At 49.8% G+C, this 16,849-nt stretch overlaps 1 protein-coding gene across 3 annotated transcripts in view; it reads left to right on the top strand.

The window, feature by feature from the left end:
• Positions 1-93: 93 nt before the first annotated feature.
• The window catches only part of ACSS2 (acyl-CoA synthetase short chain family member 2), a 30,757-nt gene continuing 14,001 nt past the window's right edge, over positions 94-16,849 (top strand). For 2 of the 3 annotated variants that reach the window (XM_010722273.3, XM_010722272.3), the window contains exons 1-4: positions 95-309; positions 15,521-15,612; positions 16,318-16,421; positions 16,691-16,763. In XM_010722273.3, coding sequence (XP_010720575.1) covers positions 221-309; positions 15,521-15,612; positions 16,318-16,421; positions 16,691-16,763 — 358 coding nt within the window. In that variant the 5' untranslated portion in view covers positions 95-220. Of the gene's footprint in view, positions 310-15,520; positions 15,613-16,317; positions 16,422-16,690; positions 16,764-16,849 lie in introns of all 3 variants that reach the window. The other variant, XM_019622064.2, reaches the window with a different exon arrangement.

The raw sequence follows: 16,849 nt of genomic DNA, 5'->3' as shown, positions 1-16,849 counted from the left end.
GCCCGGGGCGCTGCCGGCGTTGCTTCGCCGCCCCTCTCCGTCCCAGCTGAGATACGGAGCGGTTTCCGTTTCTCGGCTCGCTGGGTTGTAAGCTGTGCCCGTTGCTTTTGTAGAATTCTGGGGTGACGTCGCCAAGGAGTTCTACTGGAAGGAGCAGCACTCGGGGCCGTTCCTCAGGTACAACTTCGATGTGACGAAGGGGAAGATCTTCATCGAGTGGATGAAAGGGGCGAAGACCAACATCTGCTACAACCTCCTGGACAGGAACGTCGGTGAGAAGAAACTCGGCGACAAAGTGGCTTTTTATTGGTAAAGCTTTTTTATTATTACATAGGAAGCATGTGAACGCAACACCGAGGTGTACCTGTGATATTGACTGCGGCCGAGGGGAATTAAAGCATGGTAACAGCGGGGGCTCAGCTCTGTGTGTGGTGCAGCAGGTGCTTGCTTTCCATGCTGTCCTGAGTTGGGCTGTGCTGAAATGCTGCGATGCCCAGTGCTCCTACACGGCTGTGCCCAGCTATAGGTATGTGTGAGGCTGTGCCCTCGCAGGTAGGAAGGTGTGGGTGGAAGATGTAGGCTCAGGAACGGCTGAGATGCAAATTCAGCTTGCTTCCTTATTCCGTGGCGCTGGCAGGCTTTGCTCCTGTGGTGAGAACGTTGTAAAAAATCCTGAGCTCGGTGTGTTGGTTCTTAGTGCTGGTTGGTTTATAATGCAGTGGCACTGTCCTAAAGGCTGCCATATCAAGTGCTGTCTTTGGGAAGAAAAGCAAAGTGTGCTTGTGTTGTTCTTCTTAGTCTTTCTCATCTTTTCCTGGAATAGTTGGAAAAGTCCTATGAAGCTGAAATTTGTATCATGATGGAGAATGGGCTTCTCTTGTGATGTGTGACATCCAGAACCAAGGCTGTGTTGCACTGCAACAGTTGGCACTGCAGCTGTGCCTTGGATTGACAGCGGTGTTGTGTGCTCACGCACCTCAAAAGCATGTGTTTGCACTGCATCTGTGTTCCCATGGCTGTATGGGGCTGTGCAGAACCAAACTGAAGCCTACCCTGTCAGTTAGGATGCAGTAACTTGTTTGTGTGCTGCTCAGGAGCCCTCCTGTCACTGTGATAAAAATACCAAGTGCTCTAACTACAAAGAGCTCTCCTGCTTGTCAGTAGTTTTGTGCAGCCAAAGAGCTGTCTGTGCTGTGTGGGGCTGTCATAGGGGTGTTTTGTAACAGCCACACTACAGGAAGAAACGTGTTCCTACAGTATAGTTACAGCTGCAGATGTGGAGCTTGGCCCGTGTGGAAGTTTCTATCCATATGGCTGCTGCTTCAACAGAAGAAAATTGCACTTGCTGCCTAGAGATAATAGCACTGATGTTACTGCAGCTTACACAAGTGAAATGGTGGAAAGTATTTACTTCCCCACTAGTCAACGCATTCTCTAACTTGCTCAGATGTGAAATGACTTCAGCTTCTGAACGAAGCTTATCGTGATAAAGGTGTGTCAGCAAACAGAGCCATTTGGCAGGCTCCTGGGCAGCTCGAGCTGCTAGCTGTTCTGGGGGCAGCAGGCTCAGCCTTGCCCAGAAACTTCCATGTGGCACTCTCCTTCTGGAAGCGAAGTCATGCGGCATGCAGCTCTCATTTGATCTTAGTGAGGGTTTTTCTTGTTGTTCTCCCAACCTTTGTGGGATATTTGTGATGCTGAGCAACACTCACGGTGCGAGTGGTGGGTGTCAGTTACAGTGCTAAAAGATAAGGGCTCCTTTCCACCTTAACATGCTGTTTTCCACAACAGTTCTGGGGTAAGTTCTGCCAACTTGAATCTGACATGAGATTGATTTTGAGGCTGGTGCTGTCTGGGGCTGTCAGTTGTGAATTTAATGGTGTGAGAAACAGAAGAGCCGTGGTCAGCATGACACACGCGGTGCTGACCTGTGAACTCCTGGCACAAGGGCCTTGAGAAGCTGGGCTAAGGGTTGTTATTTGTAAAATCACTCTTCTGGGAACACACACATGCCTCTCAGGGCACATGCTTATCTTCAGTAACAAAATATACTTGCTGTCATCTCGTCCTTTCACATTTTGCCTTTAACACTGTTATTGAACAAGCCCTGCTTCCTAGAAACACTTAAGATTTGTCATAGTGGGTGAGTGGTCAAGAGGGAAATAAGAGCCTCCAAAAGCCAAAGAGAATACTTAGGGAAAACTTAGCGTTGAAATACCTCGGCCGATTTCTTGCTACTGTCAATAGGCTGAGATGGTGCTGAGGTGTCACTGCTTGGCTGTATGAGAGCTTTGAAAGTCATGGCTTCATTTCCACAGGGCAGAAAGTAGGAAAAAGGGAATAAATGAATCCAGGGTGTCTCTGGGAAGAAGTGTGTGTCCTGACAAAAGCGAGAGCAGTTCTCTATGGCTGTGTGAAGCTGGGAGGAGCTGGCACTTCCACCAGATGGGCTCCGGTGCTGCTCTGAAGGCTCCTGTACTGCTGCCAGAACAGGACAGTGTGGGTCCCACTCTGAGGATCTGAAGCAGGGCTGCACGTGGGCCCACAGCTCTCTGTGGGATTGCTCTTCCAGCACAAAGAGCGGTGCGTGGGATTGCTTCATGCTGTGCAGCTTGTACACAGGTGGCACTGCTGGGTGTCATCCTTCTGGTGCAGTTAGAGCTGTAGTTGACCATCCCGAGTAGGTAGGAAGCGCTTGCTGTTTCTCCGTTGCCTGTTTCTGCATGATATCTTGTGCTGCTTGTGAACGTTGAAAGTATTTCTGCCCCTGCTGCTTTTGATTCCTCTTTCTCTGTTTGGTATTGCTGATGTGGCCTAAGGAGGAACAGAAGAGACAGGAAATGTCTGATAAAATGCTGTTCTGAAAAGGGAAATCTTTTGTAGCTGTATGGAAAGCATGGGGCTGCTAACTCGGTGGCTACTGTGCAGGTAGATACCTGCCCTGCAACTGTAGGAGTTGAGTTATGTTCGCTGTGTGGGCAAACTCTCATCTCCGTTGAAATGCCTGTTAATCATCTAGTGGAAACGACTGTCTGCTGAGGCTGTGGAGGTAAAAATTTAACCAGATGGGGTTTTAAAAAGGGAAGCACTTCTTCTGAGGGAAGCATGTTGTCTGTAACCTGTGTGGAGTGAAGCACTGGTGGTGTCTGGTGGAAATGGGGCAGGAGATGGAGCTTGGCACACTGCCTTTAGTTTCCCCATTGGCTGGGTGTGTGGGTTTAGCAGTGGGCTGCAGCTTCTGCCACCTTTCAGAAAAATAAATCTGTTCTTTTTCTTTCTGCTTTCTTGTGTTCCCATGTGAAGGGATGCATTCAGAAAAGAGAAGAAAAGGTAGTGATGGCTGCCAGAACTTAGTGCAGCTTTGCTTAGATGGAAGAGTAAATGCTGATCTTTCCACTTCTGGAACTAGAGCAAGTAGGACACAAATGCAAAAAGGCGTTTTTTCTAAATGTTATAAAGAATTTAAGGGCCAGTAGTATAAGAATTTCTTCTAGTTAATCTTTCTGTAATAAACTTAAAGAGAATGGTTGTGGTCGAGTAAAATGAACTGAAAAGCAAAGTAGTACTTGCTCACTGCTTGGTCTCCAGAATCCAGATCAGGGAGTGAGTTTGTGTGTTTTCTTTTTATTCCTTTGGATATCTTCACAGGTATCAGTGTTCTATCAGTGCCACGTGCATGGATGCTGTGACTGAGGATGGTGGCTGTTAAACAGCTCTGAACCTCTTTGTGTTAATCAGAGCCAGCATCCATGCGATGCACTCTGCTCTGCTACTCCCACCAGCTTTAGGACACTCAAACCCTGTGCCAGATGGACTCTGTTTCTTTGGTAACTTCCTGGATGATTTGTCATATTTCAGTGACATGGCCACTTTCAACACCATTCTGATAGTGAAAACTCATCCTTGAATTGTGCAGCTTGTTTAAAGGAGGAAAAAATAATCAGTCTGGGAAGGCTGTGTTTCCCAATGCTCATCTCAACTCTTTACAAAGGTAGATAACAGCAGGGCAAGGGGAAATGGTTTGGAGTTGAAGGAGAGAAGATTTAGGTTGGATGTCAGGGGGAAGCTCTTCACAGAGAGAGCGGTGAGGTGCTGGAACAGCTGCCCAGAGGCTGTGGATGCCCCGTCCATCCCTGGAGGTGTTCAAGGCCAGGTTGGATGGGGAGCTGAGCAGCCTGGGCTGCTATTAAATGTGGAGGTTGGTGGCCCTGCGTGTGGCAGAGGTTTGGAGCTTCGTGATCCTTGAGGTCCCTTCCAACCCAGGCCATTCTGTGATCTCCAGCCATGTGCCTGTGAACTACTGAGAGCAGCAGGAGCACAGGTGCGGTGAAACTGCTGTTTGGTGAACCAGAGAAAGCTCTACAGCAGCAAGAAGTGTTATGGAAAAGTTACCATTAGTTTGATGTGTGGTTGTGGTGCTGTCCAGGTGCAGGGCAGGGCCTCTCTGCTCAGTGGGGAAGGAGCCCTACTGGTCCCTGCAGACCAGGGGATTGCAGAGCTTTCTGTAGTAGCTGCACCTGAGTGCTTGAGAGCAGTGCTCATTCCTTCAGATGGAAATGACTCTTCAGGGCCCTTCCCAACCCTGCTTGGCTGCGGGGGAGCACCAGCAGAAACCTGGCCTTAAAACAAGGAGTAAAGAACATTGCTGTTGTAACTTGAATACTTCTGGAGGAGGAGTGCTTTTTCTCTCATCTCAGTGGAATTCCTTCTGCCCCACTTGCAGGGACAGTCACCTCGTGGTGTGGTCAGTGCTGTAGTGGAAGTGCAAGCAGCTGCTATGCTCGGGTGCTTGTTTCTGGAGGCTGTGTGTGTTTGTGCTGAGATCTGGCTCCCGCCAGCTTTCTCCTGTCATACCTTGATGTTTTGTCCTGAGCATTTCTGTTAATAGCTTGTGTTTTGTGCTGTGTCCTCCATCCTCGTTTCTAGTGAAATCTCCGAGACAGTTTCCAGCTGAAAGACTGTGCCAGAGGGCTGAAGTAAATGCGTGAGAGCAGCAAAATGCCTTCTTCAGGCTATGGCTGTCCTGTGCTCTTCGTCACAGGAGCGATGCGTGAGTTGTGCTCTCCTAGATGCGAGTTGGTGTTAAAAGCATCGTGTTATTCAGGCAGGCACACACACAATGCTGTCCCTTCTCAAGGTTGATTTGCAAGATCATGGAATATCCGGAGCTGAAGGGGACCTTCCAAGGTTCATTGAATCCAAACCCTGCCTCCACGCAGGACCACCCAAATCCAAACCAGAGCCTTTTCTGTCTCGGGGTAGCTGGCAGGGCAGGACAAAGCAGGGGGCTGGCATGTGTCTGCAGCAGCAGCTGCTGGCCCCGCTGTGAGCTACCTGGCAGCTGGCAGTGTGGGGCCAGGGCACTGGTGTGTGTGATTGCTGCTTCTCCTGCTTGGGAGCGCGAGGCAGCAGTGGGGCAGTGGAGCAGCAGCTTTTTGGTTTGTCAGAGCTGGTTGTTCCCAGCCTTTTGCTCTGCATCCCTTGGTAGCTGCTACTGGCAGGGATACAATATCCACCTGTATCAGTACAAAGGAGGACCCAGGAAGTATTTTGACTAGTTAAACATGTCAGATGTCAATAAGTGCCTGGGATTAAATGGTGTGCCCCTCAGAATGCTGCAGGAAGCTGCATGTGAAATAGCAGAGCTGCTGGCCAGGTCGTGGAGCAGCACACAGGGCTGCATGCAGGGCTGGGAGGCTGCTTGCATGGCTTTGGAGAGGGCTGCAAGCTGTGAGGTGTGCTAGCAAGCAGCCTGGTAGTGATGTGAGCCATCACCAGTGGTGCTGGAGGTGGGAATAGGGTCACTGTGTGCATGGAATAGTGGCAGGGTTGGTGAGGTAATGTAAAGTGAAGGCCAGCTGGGGCTTGGAGCAGTGGCATGAGTACATGGGTAAAGCCTTTCTCAGGCAGTCTTCCTGAGGCTTTGCACAAAACATTAATCAAGAAACTAATTTGCCCATGAATGGAAGAAAGGTCTTTTTATCAAGCTCATTTAGCCTTTCCCTTTGCTTCCTGTTGCTTTTCAGGAGCAATAGCAGGTTTTTTCCAATGCTGGAATTGTTGCTTACTCTATTCAATGGGGGCTCAGGTGCCCCCCAGAACAGCTGCTGCTGCTGTTCTTTGAGACCAAGTTCCAGGCCTTGGTTCTGAGCTCATGCAACATTTTGGCTTAGTCTGGCAGGCTCTTGACTGAGCTGCTGTGAGTGTCCCATTGCTTTGTGTGCTGTGCTTCAATATACATGAGACCTGGGGCAACTTCTGTGTTATTTAGTTTTATTTAATATTTTATTTGCTTTTCTCATGCTGCTCGTTGGACTGATAGAGGGTCTGGCTCTGTTGATTCAGCATGGAGGAGTCAGTCATCTTTCTCGAGTTGCTTCTTACACCACTGTCCTAATGCTGGCTTGCACCTCTTCCAAAGCCACCTCTGCATGCCTATGGGTGTGCAGTTGCACAATACCCACCTGGGGAAGTACAGGGAGGGTGGTGTGCACAGATGATCTGGGATTTTCTCACAGCCTGTGCAACTTGTGTCTTGCAACTGTGGCAGATATTGGGCACCTGGATACCTTTATAGAGCAGCTTGCTGCTGGGAGAGGCATGGAGTTATGCAAAGGTTGTATGTTGGGGATATTGGCAGGACAGTGGAAACTGCAGGTGGGTGTACATGGAGTGCGTGGACAGAGGATGGGGACCTCCTGTGCTGATCCAGGGCACGCTCGTCTGTATGGAAGGTGGGAGCCTTCAGTTTGCTCATTGGACTAGAAAACATGATTATTTTGCTGTAGCTGCGTGGGTGGCTTGTTTGTATGCCCTCCTCTCTCACTCCAATGTGAAAGGCAAAGACATGGACAATGAATCAGGCGCTAGATGGGTGAGACTTGCTCTGAAGTGGTCAGGCCCTGCAAAAAGAGGTGCAGATGGGTGCTTGGTCCAAGCATGGTGGTGTTTTCATGGACAGCTGCATTCCTTGTGCCTGGTGGGTTTCTGTGCCAGAGCTGTGAGGCTGCGCTATTGATTTACAAGAGCTTTGACAAAACCCCTTGGCTCTCAGCAGCACCAGGAGCTGCCTTCCTTCACCCAACCCTGTGCCAGAGCCCTTGCTCCTGGCTGGAGCAGCCTTCTGGGTCTGCTTGCATTTCTGCACACCATTGGTTGTAAATGTTGATATATGGAGTGGTACAAAGTCACGAGCTCTGGCAAGTTAACAGCCTATTGTGTTAGCAGGTCTGCTCCCTTTTTAGGGGAATCCCTCAAGGAAATGGATGATCTTCCTGCTTGTGTTTTGTTGTTGTTGTTGTTGTTTTTTTTTTGTTGCATCCACGTACCTGAGAGCTGAGTGCATTCTGCATTGCCACTGAGCATCTTCCAAGGGATGTTCTGACACTGAACAAGAGGACAGCCCAGCACAGGAAATCTGGCCATCACCTGCAGAGATTTGAGACATGAAGTAGAAAGACCACCATAAAATCTGATTAATGGTGTAACTTCCCATTGTGGGCTTGGTCAATTTTTTTTTTTTTTTGAGCCTCCATTGATATCAACTTGCCTGGCATTCAGTTTCCAGGTCTTGGCAATTTGGCAGCACACTCCATGCAGATAGGCTGCATTTCCCAAAGCAGAGCACTTCCCAGCTGCGGGCAGCTTGTTGTCATATCCTGAGTGAAGCTCATGTCACAGCCTGACTGCAAACTGTTTAAACAAGGGCTCAGCGTGTGGTGCTGGAAATAAGCTCTCCTCCCATTGGGTTGGTAAAAATAGTCTGTGCTCCTGACAATATTACTTGTGGCAAACATCTAAAATGTTTCTTCTGATGTCAGCTATCTCGCTCTCCTACAGCATCTGGAGGATTTGGCTCACAGGATCAGCAGCGATGGCTGAGGTCACCCAAAGCTGGTGACCTGCTGAAGGAGCCCTGCATGGGAGCTCTGTTGCAACACCACGATCCTTAAGGCATGTTGTTTAAAACAAGCTAAATGGAGTGGGCTCTAAATAAAATGGGCAATAAGATATAATTTTCTTTTTGTTGGCTGCTTTCATGTTGTAAAATACCTGCAAGATAGCAGTAGTTAATGCATGTAATCTCTACTTGATGGATGGCCAGAATCAAACAAGCAGAAAAAACAAAGCTGCAGAAGAGCAGGATTCCCCTTCCTGCTCACCCTCTTCCATCCATGCAGAAGGACTGACAGCACCGCTGGGAATTCACTTGTGGTCAGCATTGGCTGTAAGCTGCCTTATTTTATCAGGTGTGACACAGCAGTAGGAGATTTCCCCTTCAAGGGGAGCGTGGTGGCTGCTGTTGTTGCTCCCTGCTCTAAAAGCATTGCTCAGGATTGGGCTTTCAGGCCACTGCAGGCTGTACAAACCCTTGTCCATCAGCTTTCCTCCCTTATGTTGGCTGACTGAGTGACAGCAGTGTGGGCTCGTGGTGTTCATTCCTCTAGGGCATCCTGTGCAGCCCTGTTAAAGGGGCCTGAAATGGGTTCTTAGGGTCAGGCAAGTGAATAGGAAAAGCTGGGTAATTCTGGAGTGGGCTGTGTGCTGAGGGGATGGTGAAGTGAATAGTGTTTGGACTACAAAGAATAAATATTATTTCTTCACATGCATCTGGTACTTGTTCAGATTAGGAAAGGCTGTGGGTAGTAGGAGGAGCTGAGAGAGTCATTAATGAGAAGGAAGGGCAAAGATTGATTGGGTTTTTGGTATGGGATGCCAGTAACCATGCAGGATCTTTGGTGTTTTCATTCCAGCCTGCGTTTCCATATGGCTGTTTTCATAGGCAATTAGAAGCCTGATTCCCTGGCCATAAAGCAGGTGGTGGCCCAGTGTCCCTGCAGAGATAACAGTCATATAGCAGCGCTGTGAAGGACAGGCACTGGCAAGCACTTTGCAGGGAGAGGCTGGCTGCAGCTCCGCAGGCCCCGCTTTGGCACAGCGCACCGTGTGCTGCACTCGTTTGGGTTTCTTACAGCAGCAGGAACCTGCTCGCCCCAGGTACATGGTCAGCTTCTGGTTGAAATGGTTTGGCTCACACTGACAGGTTTGACAGTGGAGCCTTGTTAGATTTCCTGTGTGTAGAGGGCGATGGCATGGAAAATGAGTCTCCAAGTTAACCGTGTGGACTCAGAAGGTGATGCTGATAAATGGATATGAATTTTCCCCAGGACCTCAGCTGCCAGGTTCGCCCAGCTGTCTTCTCACACAGTGCTGCCAAATTTTTCTGAAGGGGCTGAGAAAGCCCCTGCACCAGCCCCTCCCTGGCTGCGCTGCCCTTACACAACTTCTTCTTTCTTGATCCTGCCGTGATGCAACAGGATTTGAGCGTGACCGCAGGGAATGCGGAGGCTGAGCTTTCTGGCAACCCCCTGTAAAACCTTCAGCCTTCCCAGAACTACACTGGGTATTTCCTGCTGTGTGTTACTGAGGTGGGTGATCCGTCCACTATTATGAAGTGTTTGATTGGAGGCTTTCTGCAAACCTTTTTCAGTCCCCTGGAGTGTGGAATCCTGCTGGAAACACTTGTGCTTTTGGGAAGTCAGTTTAGGAGCATTCCCATATTGAACAATCCATGTGCAAGCAAATACATGTGGTTTTGTTTTTAAGTGAAACTGTTCTTACACAGTTGAGCTCTTCAGACTTCAATCTCAACCTATTCAGCTTTTTCAAGGACAGATTTGAAGGGCTCCATGTACTCAAGCGCCGTTCCTGTGTCAGATGGATGAGCGAGGCGAGCTGCAGCATGACATGTGGCCATTTTTAGGCTGTGTGGCTGTTACCAAGCCACCAGGCTGTCCCAGCCTCCCTTTCAGGCCGCAGGTTTCCTGGCTCTGAGTGCAGGGAGGCCAAATGGCAGCGCGGAGGCTTGCAATGATAGCGCTGCCTGTGCGCACGTGGTGGGCGCGTGTTGGCACGGCTCAGGATGGCTGGGGGCTTTGCTGCCCACGTGGCACGCACGTGAGCCTGCTCCCCAGATGGCTGCAGCTCGGCCTGGCCACGCCGTGCCTGGCATTTTGGCTGCTCTAATTCTGGAACCTGAGAGAAGGGAAGCCAGGAGCTGGCTGGCTGCCCCCCTGCAACCTTGCACGTGAGGAGGAGCTGTGGGGCAGGGGCAGCCGCTTCTCCTGCTGCATGGGAAAAGCTCTGCCTTCTCGTATCTGAGCTCTGGGACGTGCTGCTGGCTGGGGAGCTGGAGGGCTGCTGCTCGTGCACCAGCTCAGCCCCTTGCTCAGGAGAGTTCTGACTGCTGCAGTTTGGATGGCAGTGGAGTGACCTTCTCACAGTCCCTGTGCCTGCCCTGTTGGAAGCTTTTCCATGCTGCTGCTGCCTTCTTGCTAGATTCCACCTGAAGCCAAGCTGTGCCCCAGATCCCTGCTGTCCTTAAGGGTTGACAGCTGGTGGCCCCAGGGATGATGAGCACCTCTGTCTGTTAACTTTGGGCACTGCTGTTCTTTGGGAGTGATATGGGTACAGGAGCTTAGAGGAGAAACAAAGTTCTCAGTAGTAGTGTTTACAGGGGTTGGGTAAGCTTTGGCTTTGTGCCCTCCTTGGTGTGTGATTTGTATTATTTTTATAAAATATCTTACCTCTTTAATTAGCGCTGACGCACTGTGGGTCTGCAGGTGGTCTGACAGATCTTGACAACTCCCAACACTTCACTTGCTCAGCTTCACTTCATCACTTCCCTGTGCACCAGCTACTCTTAATGGTGTTACAACCCTGGTAGACCGCAGTTATCATCGGTAATTACCTTGCAAACCATAATTCCCACTGATGCAACCTGTGCTTCCTGCTGTTCCATGCCATTGCTCAGTCAGCATAGCACGAGGAGGCCTTATTCTCCTATTACTCAAACAGGTTATGCAAATAATTGTCACTCACTTTACTTCTGAGGAAAGAGAAACTGAAGAGTGCTGCCAGTTATTGGTGTCTTAGCTTCACTTGGAGCTGCTTGGATGCTCTGGGAAGCATGCAGTCCTTCGAGCTGTAGCAGGTTAACAAGCTCCTGCTCCTTCCTGCTGCCTGTTATGCTGCAGCTGAAATGGGCTCAGTGTGCTTGGATGGACAGCCATGCTCCATTGCTTATGTGATGTGTGGCTGGAGCAGGCTGAGGAATAACAAGCCTGGTAGTCAGTTCTGATGCTTGGTGGAGCACAAAACTGTTTAACCTGCTGCTGCCACAGTTTTGCTCCCACATGGCTGCTCCTGAGCCTTGGCTGCTCCACAGGGTCGTTGCTTGAGATAATGTGTTTCAATAAATGCTTACCTGCTCCTACAAACCATTTTTTTACTGCACAGCACACTAAATCTTTTGTTAACCTGTGTGATCACTCTTACAGGGAGGCTTTGCCTTGATTTAGCAGTTCTGCATCACCAAGGCCAGGCTCCTGGCTGAGCAGGCAGCCAGTCTGCAATCTTCCCATCAGTGTGGCTCTTCTGCAGAGGTGATAACCATTCAGGTTTCCCATCTGTGTTTTGCAGAGCCTGATACTAGTGTCCTGCACGCTGCTGTGCAGCTGGTGACTGCAGCCCTTGTGTGGACTTAAGTGAATGGCTGGAGGCAGCTGGAAGGCTCTCCCCTGTGCAGGAAACTTGCCTTTCTCATCAGAACATTCTGGAAGGTGTGCACCTGTGTGTTTACCTTAAAGAACTTGCATTTACTTAAGTCAGTGGGAGGCTCAGCAGTGGCCACGTGACCAAACAATACTGTTCTCCAGCTGAGCATGCACACAATGTGGAGCATGTAAAACACAGGCTTCTCATGTGCTGAAAAATGCAAATGCATCCCTGCTGTGGTCCAGATGATGATGTAACGTTTTGGATTGCTAGTTGTCAAATGCAGGATTAAATTTGAGCCTCAAACTGTGTTTCACCACATATTCCATCCAACGGTGTTTCTGGGGGGTCTGAGGAGTTGAAAATTGTTTTCTGTTTCAGAGGAAGGCTTGCTGTTAGCTCAGTCACACACCTGCAATTGCAGCAGAGCTACTGCTGATGAGAACCAACAGCAGTGCTTACAGAATATGCAGTCAGGGCTGTGGAGGTGAGCACTTTGCTGTTGTGCTGTTTGAGTTCTGTTTATTTTTCAGTTGAATTTGGACAAGTGAGCTATTTGTGAGAGGCTCAGGGCTGATAGCTCTGGCTTTTATCTGCTAGGCATCAGAGGGAAGATGCTGTTCAAAAAGCTTTGCTTCCAGGAATTCAAACTCATTTCTGACACACATTACTTTACTTTCTTTGTAATGTGCAGGTGGGCATTCCTCTAAATGCCCCATCTGAAATGTGTAATTGTGTTCAGTTCTGTGCCAGAGAAAAGCGTAGAGCAGCCTGAGTGCTGTTGCTGCCCAAGTGTAGCTGTGGGCACTGCAAACTCTTTTCAGACATAAGGAAGCTAGAAGCAATTGCTTGCTCTTGAGAGTGTGCTCAGAGGCCTTTGCAGGAGATGCGAGTGGGCATCTTCTATAGAATTGTGGCCAGCACTCCATTAAGTGCAGGTCACCTTAAGATCTGAACTCATCATTCTGAAGCCTGAGGCACCCCTGCTGATGCTAGCTGTGAGGATGGAGTTGGGAAGGATGTTGAAAGCCCTCTGAAAACCTTGGGGAAAAGGTTTCAACTTCCTTCTGGCCTTGCCTTCCCACCCCATGTTCCGCCGTGCCCTGTGTGTGCTGTCTGAGTGTGTGTCCCAGCCTGGGTACATCTCTTGTGGCCTGGGGAAGGGGACACACAGGACAGGCTCGTGTCCCCAGCAGGTGCTGTGAGCAGGATGGCAGCGTGGAGGTGTCAGACGAGAGACCTGGGCTGCTCATCCCTGCAGCCTTGCTGTCCCCTTTGCCCTCCAGACCTGGCGCAGAGAGCTGCAGTGAGGAATCAGAGGGGCTGGGGTGCTCCTGCTCCTATTTGGAGGTGTTATAATTGTATTGAAAAGAGATGGTTAGGGCTTCACCCTGAGAAATAGCTGAACTTCCACACACGGCTCTCTTGTTCTCCCTCCTCAAATAAAGAAGGGGAGAAAATACCAAACAGGACTTAAGGGCTGAGAAGAGGACAGGAATGTCCCTCCCACAGATGCTCTCCTTTCTGAATGGATCCTGTGTGTGCATCCCACAGGCTGCAGCTCTCCACACCCTGCTCCAACATGGCCCCTACAGTGGGGCCCATCCTTCAGGAGCAACACTGGTGCTGGGCCCCAACAGCTGGCAGCTCCCCTAGGCCTCCTGCTCCCTGCAGCTCTTCGCCGTGGGCTGCGGCTCTAGATGGGCCCTGCTCCTGTGGGGCTGTACATCCTTCAGTCCATGTCCACTGCTGTGCCATGGGCTCCTATGTGGCTGCACGTGGAGATCTGCTCTGTGTGGTGCCCATGGGCTGCCGAGGCACAGCCTGCTCCACCACGAGCCTTCCCTAGGCTGCAGAGCACCTCCTCCCTGCTCACAGAGGCTAACCCTGCAGCCCTCCACTACCCAACCCCTGCCACATAAATCCACTGCAATTATTGAAGCACAGAGCTGTGTTTGCAGCACTCCTGTGAGTCTGGCCCCAAGCTGTTTTGCACACTGCTTCTTTCAGTGTTGCTGTATCCCCGTGGCTTAGATGCCTCAGTGAAGATCGTTGCATGGTGAAGGTTGGCAGCAGTATAACAGAAGCAGATTCTCTTGCTTTGAGTCAGATCAGTTACAGCTGCTCAGTCCAACCCTGAAATCAGCTCTTGAGTCTTTGACCTTGAAGTAATAAAATCTAAAAGGAAACACTGTGATTTCCTGGTTTCTCTTTACAAGCTGAGAGCCCTGCAGTAAGGAATCCATGTAACAGTTCGTCGTGTAGCTCGAAGTTATGCTCTTGGTTATGAGCCAGGGCTGAGCTGCCTGCCCTGAGCACTGCTTCTTGTTCCCATTGATTTTTTTCGCTTTGCATCTACGTGGGGCCAAACTTGGGTCAGGATCATACCAGGAATCCCCTTTCTGAAACCCTGGGTCAGCAGATAGGCTGTGCAGCAGTGCAAGTGTCAGTGGGCCTGATTGCTGGAGCACCATGGATATGAATGGATATCCAGGGTGAGGAGTCAAGTTTGTAAACAGCAGATCCAGGAGTGGTTTTCAAAACAGGTGATCCAGATGAAGCCACCAGAAAGCCCCATCCTGCTTGTGGTAGGAGGTACAGGGCTTGTATCTGTGAGGCTGTGTGCTGTTTCCACCCGGAGCACATCTGACATCAGAGCACATGGCTCTCTGGCACTGTCATGCTGATGCAGAACAGCCCTTCCTGGGGAGTTACGTGAGAAATGGGTGTATTTCTTTAACACGTTTCAGTGCCACAGCAGCCCTCCCACTGCTCATGTTAGTGGGGGAAGAGGAAGCAGCAGGCAGTTTCAGCTAGAATGCAGCACTTGGCTTTGTGTGCTCTGAGCTGTTTGAGATGCTCAAGGTGTGAGGTTTGTGCTCCCAAGTTAGAGGCAGCCTGGCGTGGCCCTGGGGCAGGATCCTGTGCACAGAGGTGCGTCCTGGCGGCTCCCCAGCTGGTGTTGGCTTTCATGTGCCTGCACATACCCCAGGGGACACTTTTCAAGGGCAACAAGCAGCTGAGAGCGATAGCTATTCTTCTGGGAATCACTGATGATGGTGTGCTGCCTGCCTTGGGGAGAAATGTGGGGAAGTGTGTCCTCCTTCTCTAGGCATGGAGGATCACTGCTTTGCCACCTGGGAGCTCATTTCAGGTTTCCATTGTTAATCTCCTGCCTCACTATGCAGTGGCTGAAGCGTTGTTAAAATCAGCAGGTTTTTATTTTGGTTACAGACTGTTTCCTTGGGGAACGTGACATTTCTGTTTCATCTCTGGGTGCAGCTCTTGGCTCTTCTTCGCGCTACTGTGTTCAATGCCAAGGTCCCACTGAACTGACACCTTTGTAGCAGGAGCCCAGAGCTTGTTTGTGGAGAACTACAGAGAGAATAATGCATAACTTAACGTATGTAATAATGTGTAATATTAATAACGTGTATGATAATGCATAATAATGCAGTAACTTAAATATACCTGCATGTATTTGTTTTAAGTGACCTTGGAAAATAAGACAGCCTTTGGCATCAATCTCAGGCCATCAGAAGGTAGGTATGTAAGGGGAGGGTGTTCCTAGGACAGCACTGGCCTGTGTCTCAGGCAGACGTGTTTGCAGGCATGTGAGCAAGCATGCCATACCATAAATCTCAGCTTCCTCTCATATGTGGCCATCCTTACTGTTGGAACTGTCAGCTCCTTCTTCCTGTCTCCTATCTGAAGGTATACCTTGCATTTCCACTGCATGCATTTGATTGCTTGTAGATGTAGTGATTTACATGGGATGGGGACCTTGGGCTAAATCGTCTTACTGATGGACAGCTTCAGTCCAGATTTGGATTTCTGGGGTTCAGTTACTCTGCTCAGGAGGACAAGTGGGAACATCAGTGTTGTCCGTGGGGAGAGTACTTCTGAATTTGCACTGTTCCCTTGTAGTGCTTGCACAGTAACAAAGACCTCCTTGTTTTTCCAGGGAAGGGAATGAACCGGGGGATTCTATGAAGATCACATATGGCGAGTTGCTGCGCAAAGTCTGTCAGTTTGCCAATGTCCTCCGTAATCACGGTAGGTGGCTGGAGCAAGGGGAGAGTTAGATGCTGGGAAAGCGTTAGACCAGTTTTTGGAGATGGGATCAGTTTTTTGTATGGTTGCTATTCAATTAAATGCAACATGCTTCATTTCTCTGGCTGCTTCCACAGCTGTGGAGGAGGGTATAGGCAGGTTTACTCTGCAGTGTGTTCTTACACAGTTGTTTCTAGCTCATCAATGCTGCTTGTTCCTTGCAGCTGTACAAGGAAGGAACTTGTGCTCAAAACTTTCTCCTCTGAGATTTTCCAACTACCAGTGGGGTTCTGCCTCTTTCAAGGGACTGAACATATCTGATCAGAACGTGCAACATTCATTGCTGCGCGTTCTGATCATTGCAGCAAGCTTAAAGAGCTGGAAGGCTTGAAAGGCAGAACACGTGCTCAGTGCCCCTGGGCAGTCTGGAGCTCTTTTCCTGGTCATTACTGGTGTGATGCTTCTTGCATTTCTGCCATGGTGCATGGGCACTGCTGGGGAATGGCAGTGGAAGTTCATGCCTGTGGGCACTGCTTTGGCCTGCAGAGCTGAAATGTTCTTTCCAAGCTGGCTATGCTCTAGCTCCAGCTGAAACTTTATTGTGTGTATATAAACGTTGGCTTAAAATCATTTGCTTTCTTCTATAGCCTGTTCCTTTGGCATGGTGTGATCATTTTGACAAATGACATGCTCGTCTTCCTTTCACAGGTGTGAAGAAAGGTGACCGAATCTCCATCTACCTGCCGATGATCCTGGAGCTGGTCGTAGCCATGCTCGCCTGTGCCAGGATTGGAGCCATCCACTCTGTTGTGGTAAGAGCAAGCCCTGTGCGTCGCTATTCGGGAGCGCTGTTGGTCTGGGGAGAGTGAGGGAGGGAGACTGGAAGAGCTGACAGGGTGTGTGCTGACCGTAACATGGATGGAAACTAAATGTGGTGCATTCTAGCCCTTTCTTGCACCATGGAATGAGCTCCTCTAGATCTTTCCATCAGTGCATGCTGTTACCATTTACCATGGGATGACAGTGTGGCTGTGGCCATTCATTTTGTGTTGCTTGCTAACTTGGTTGTGTGATCTGCCAGTTTGCAGGTTTCTCAGCAGACTCTCTTTGTGAGCGGATCCTCGACTGCGGTTGCTCCCTCCTCATTACGGCAGGTAAAACATTCGGTGCCCCTGACTCTGAGCTGTTTCTCTTGGCTGTCTGAAAGGTCTGTATTTTAACAGCCAGATGTGCTTGGAAT

Source organism: Meleagris gallopavo, chromosome 22, assembly GCF_000146605.3.
Source record: "Meleagris gallopavo isolate NT-WF06-2002-E0010 breed Aviagen turkey brand Nicholas breeding stock chromosome 22, Turkey_5.1, whole genome shotgun sequence".
Classification (NCBI taxonomy): Eukaryota; Metazoa; Chordata; class Aves; order Galliformes; family Phasianidae; genus Meleagris; species Meleagris gallopavo.
This window is presented reverse-complemented; position numbering and strand designations above follow the sequence as displayed.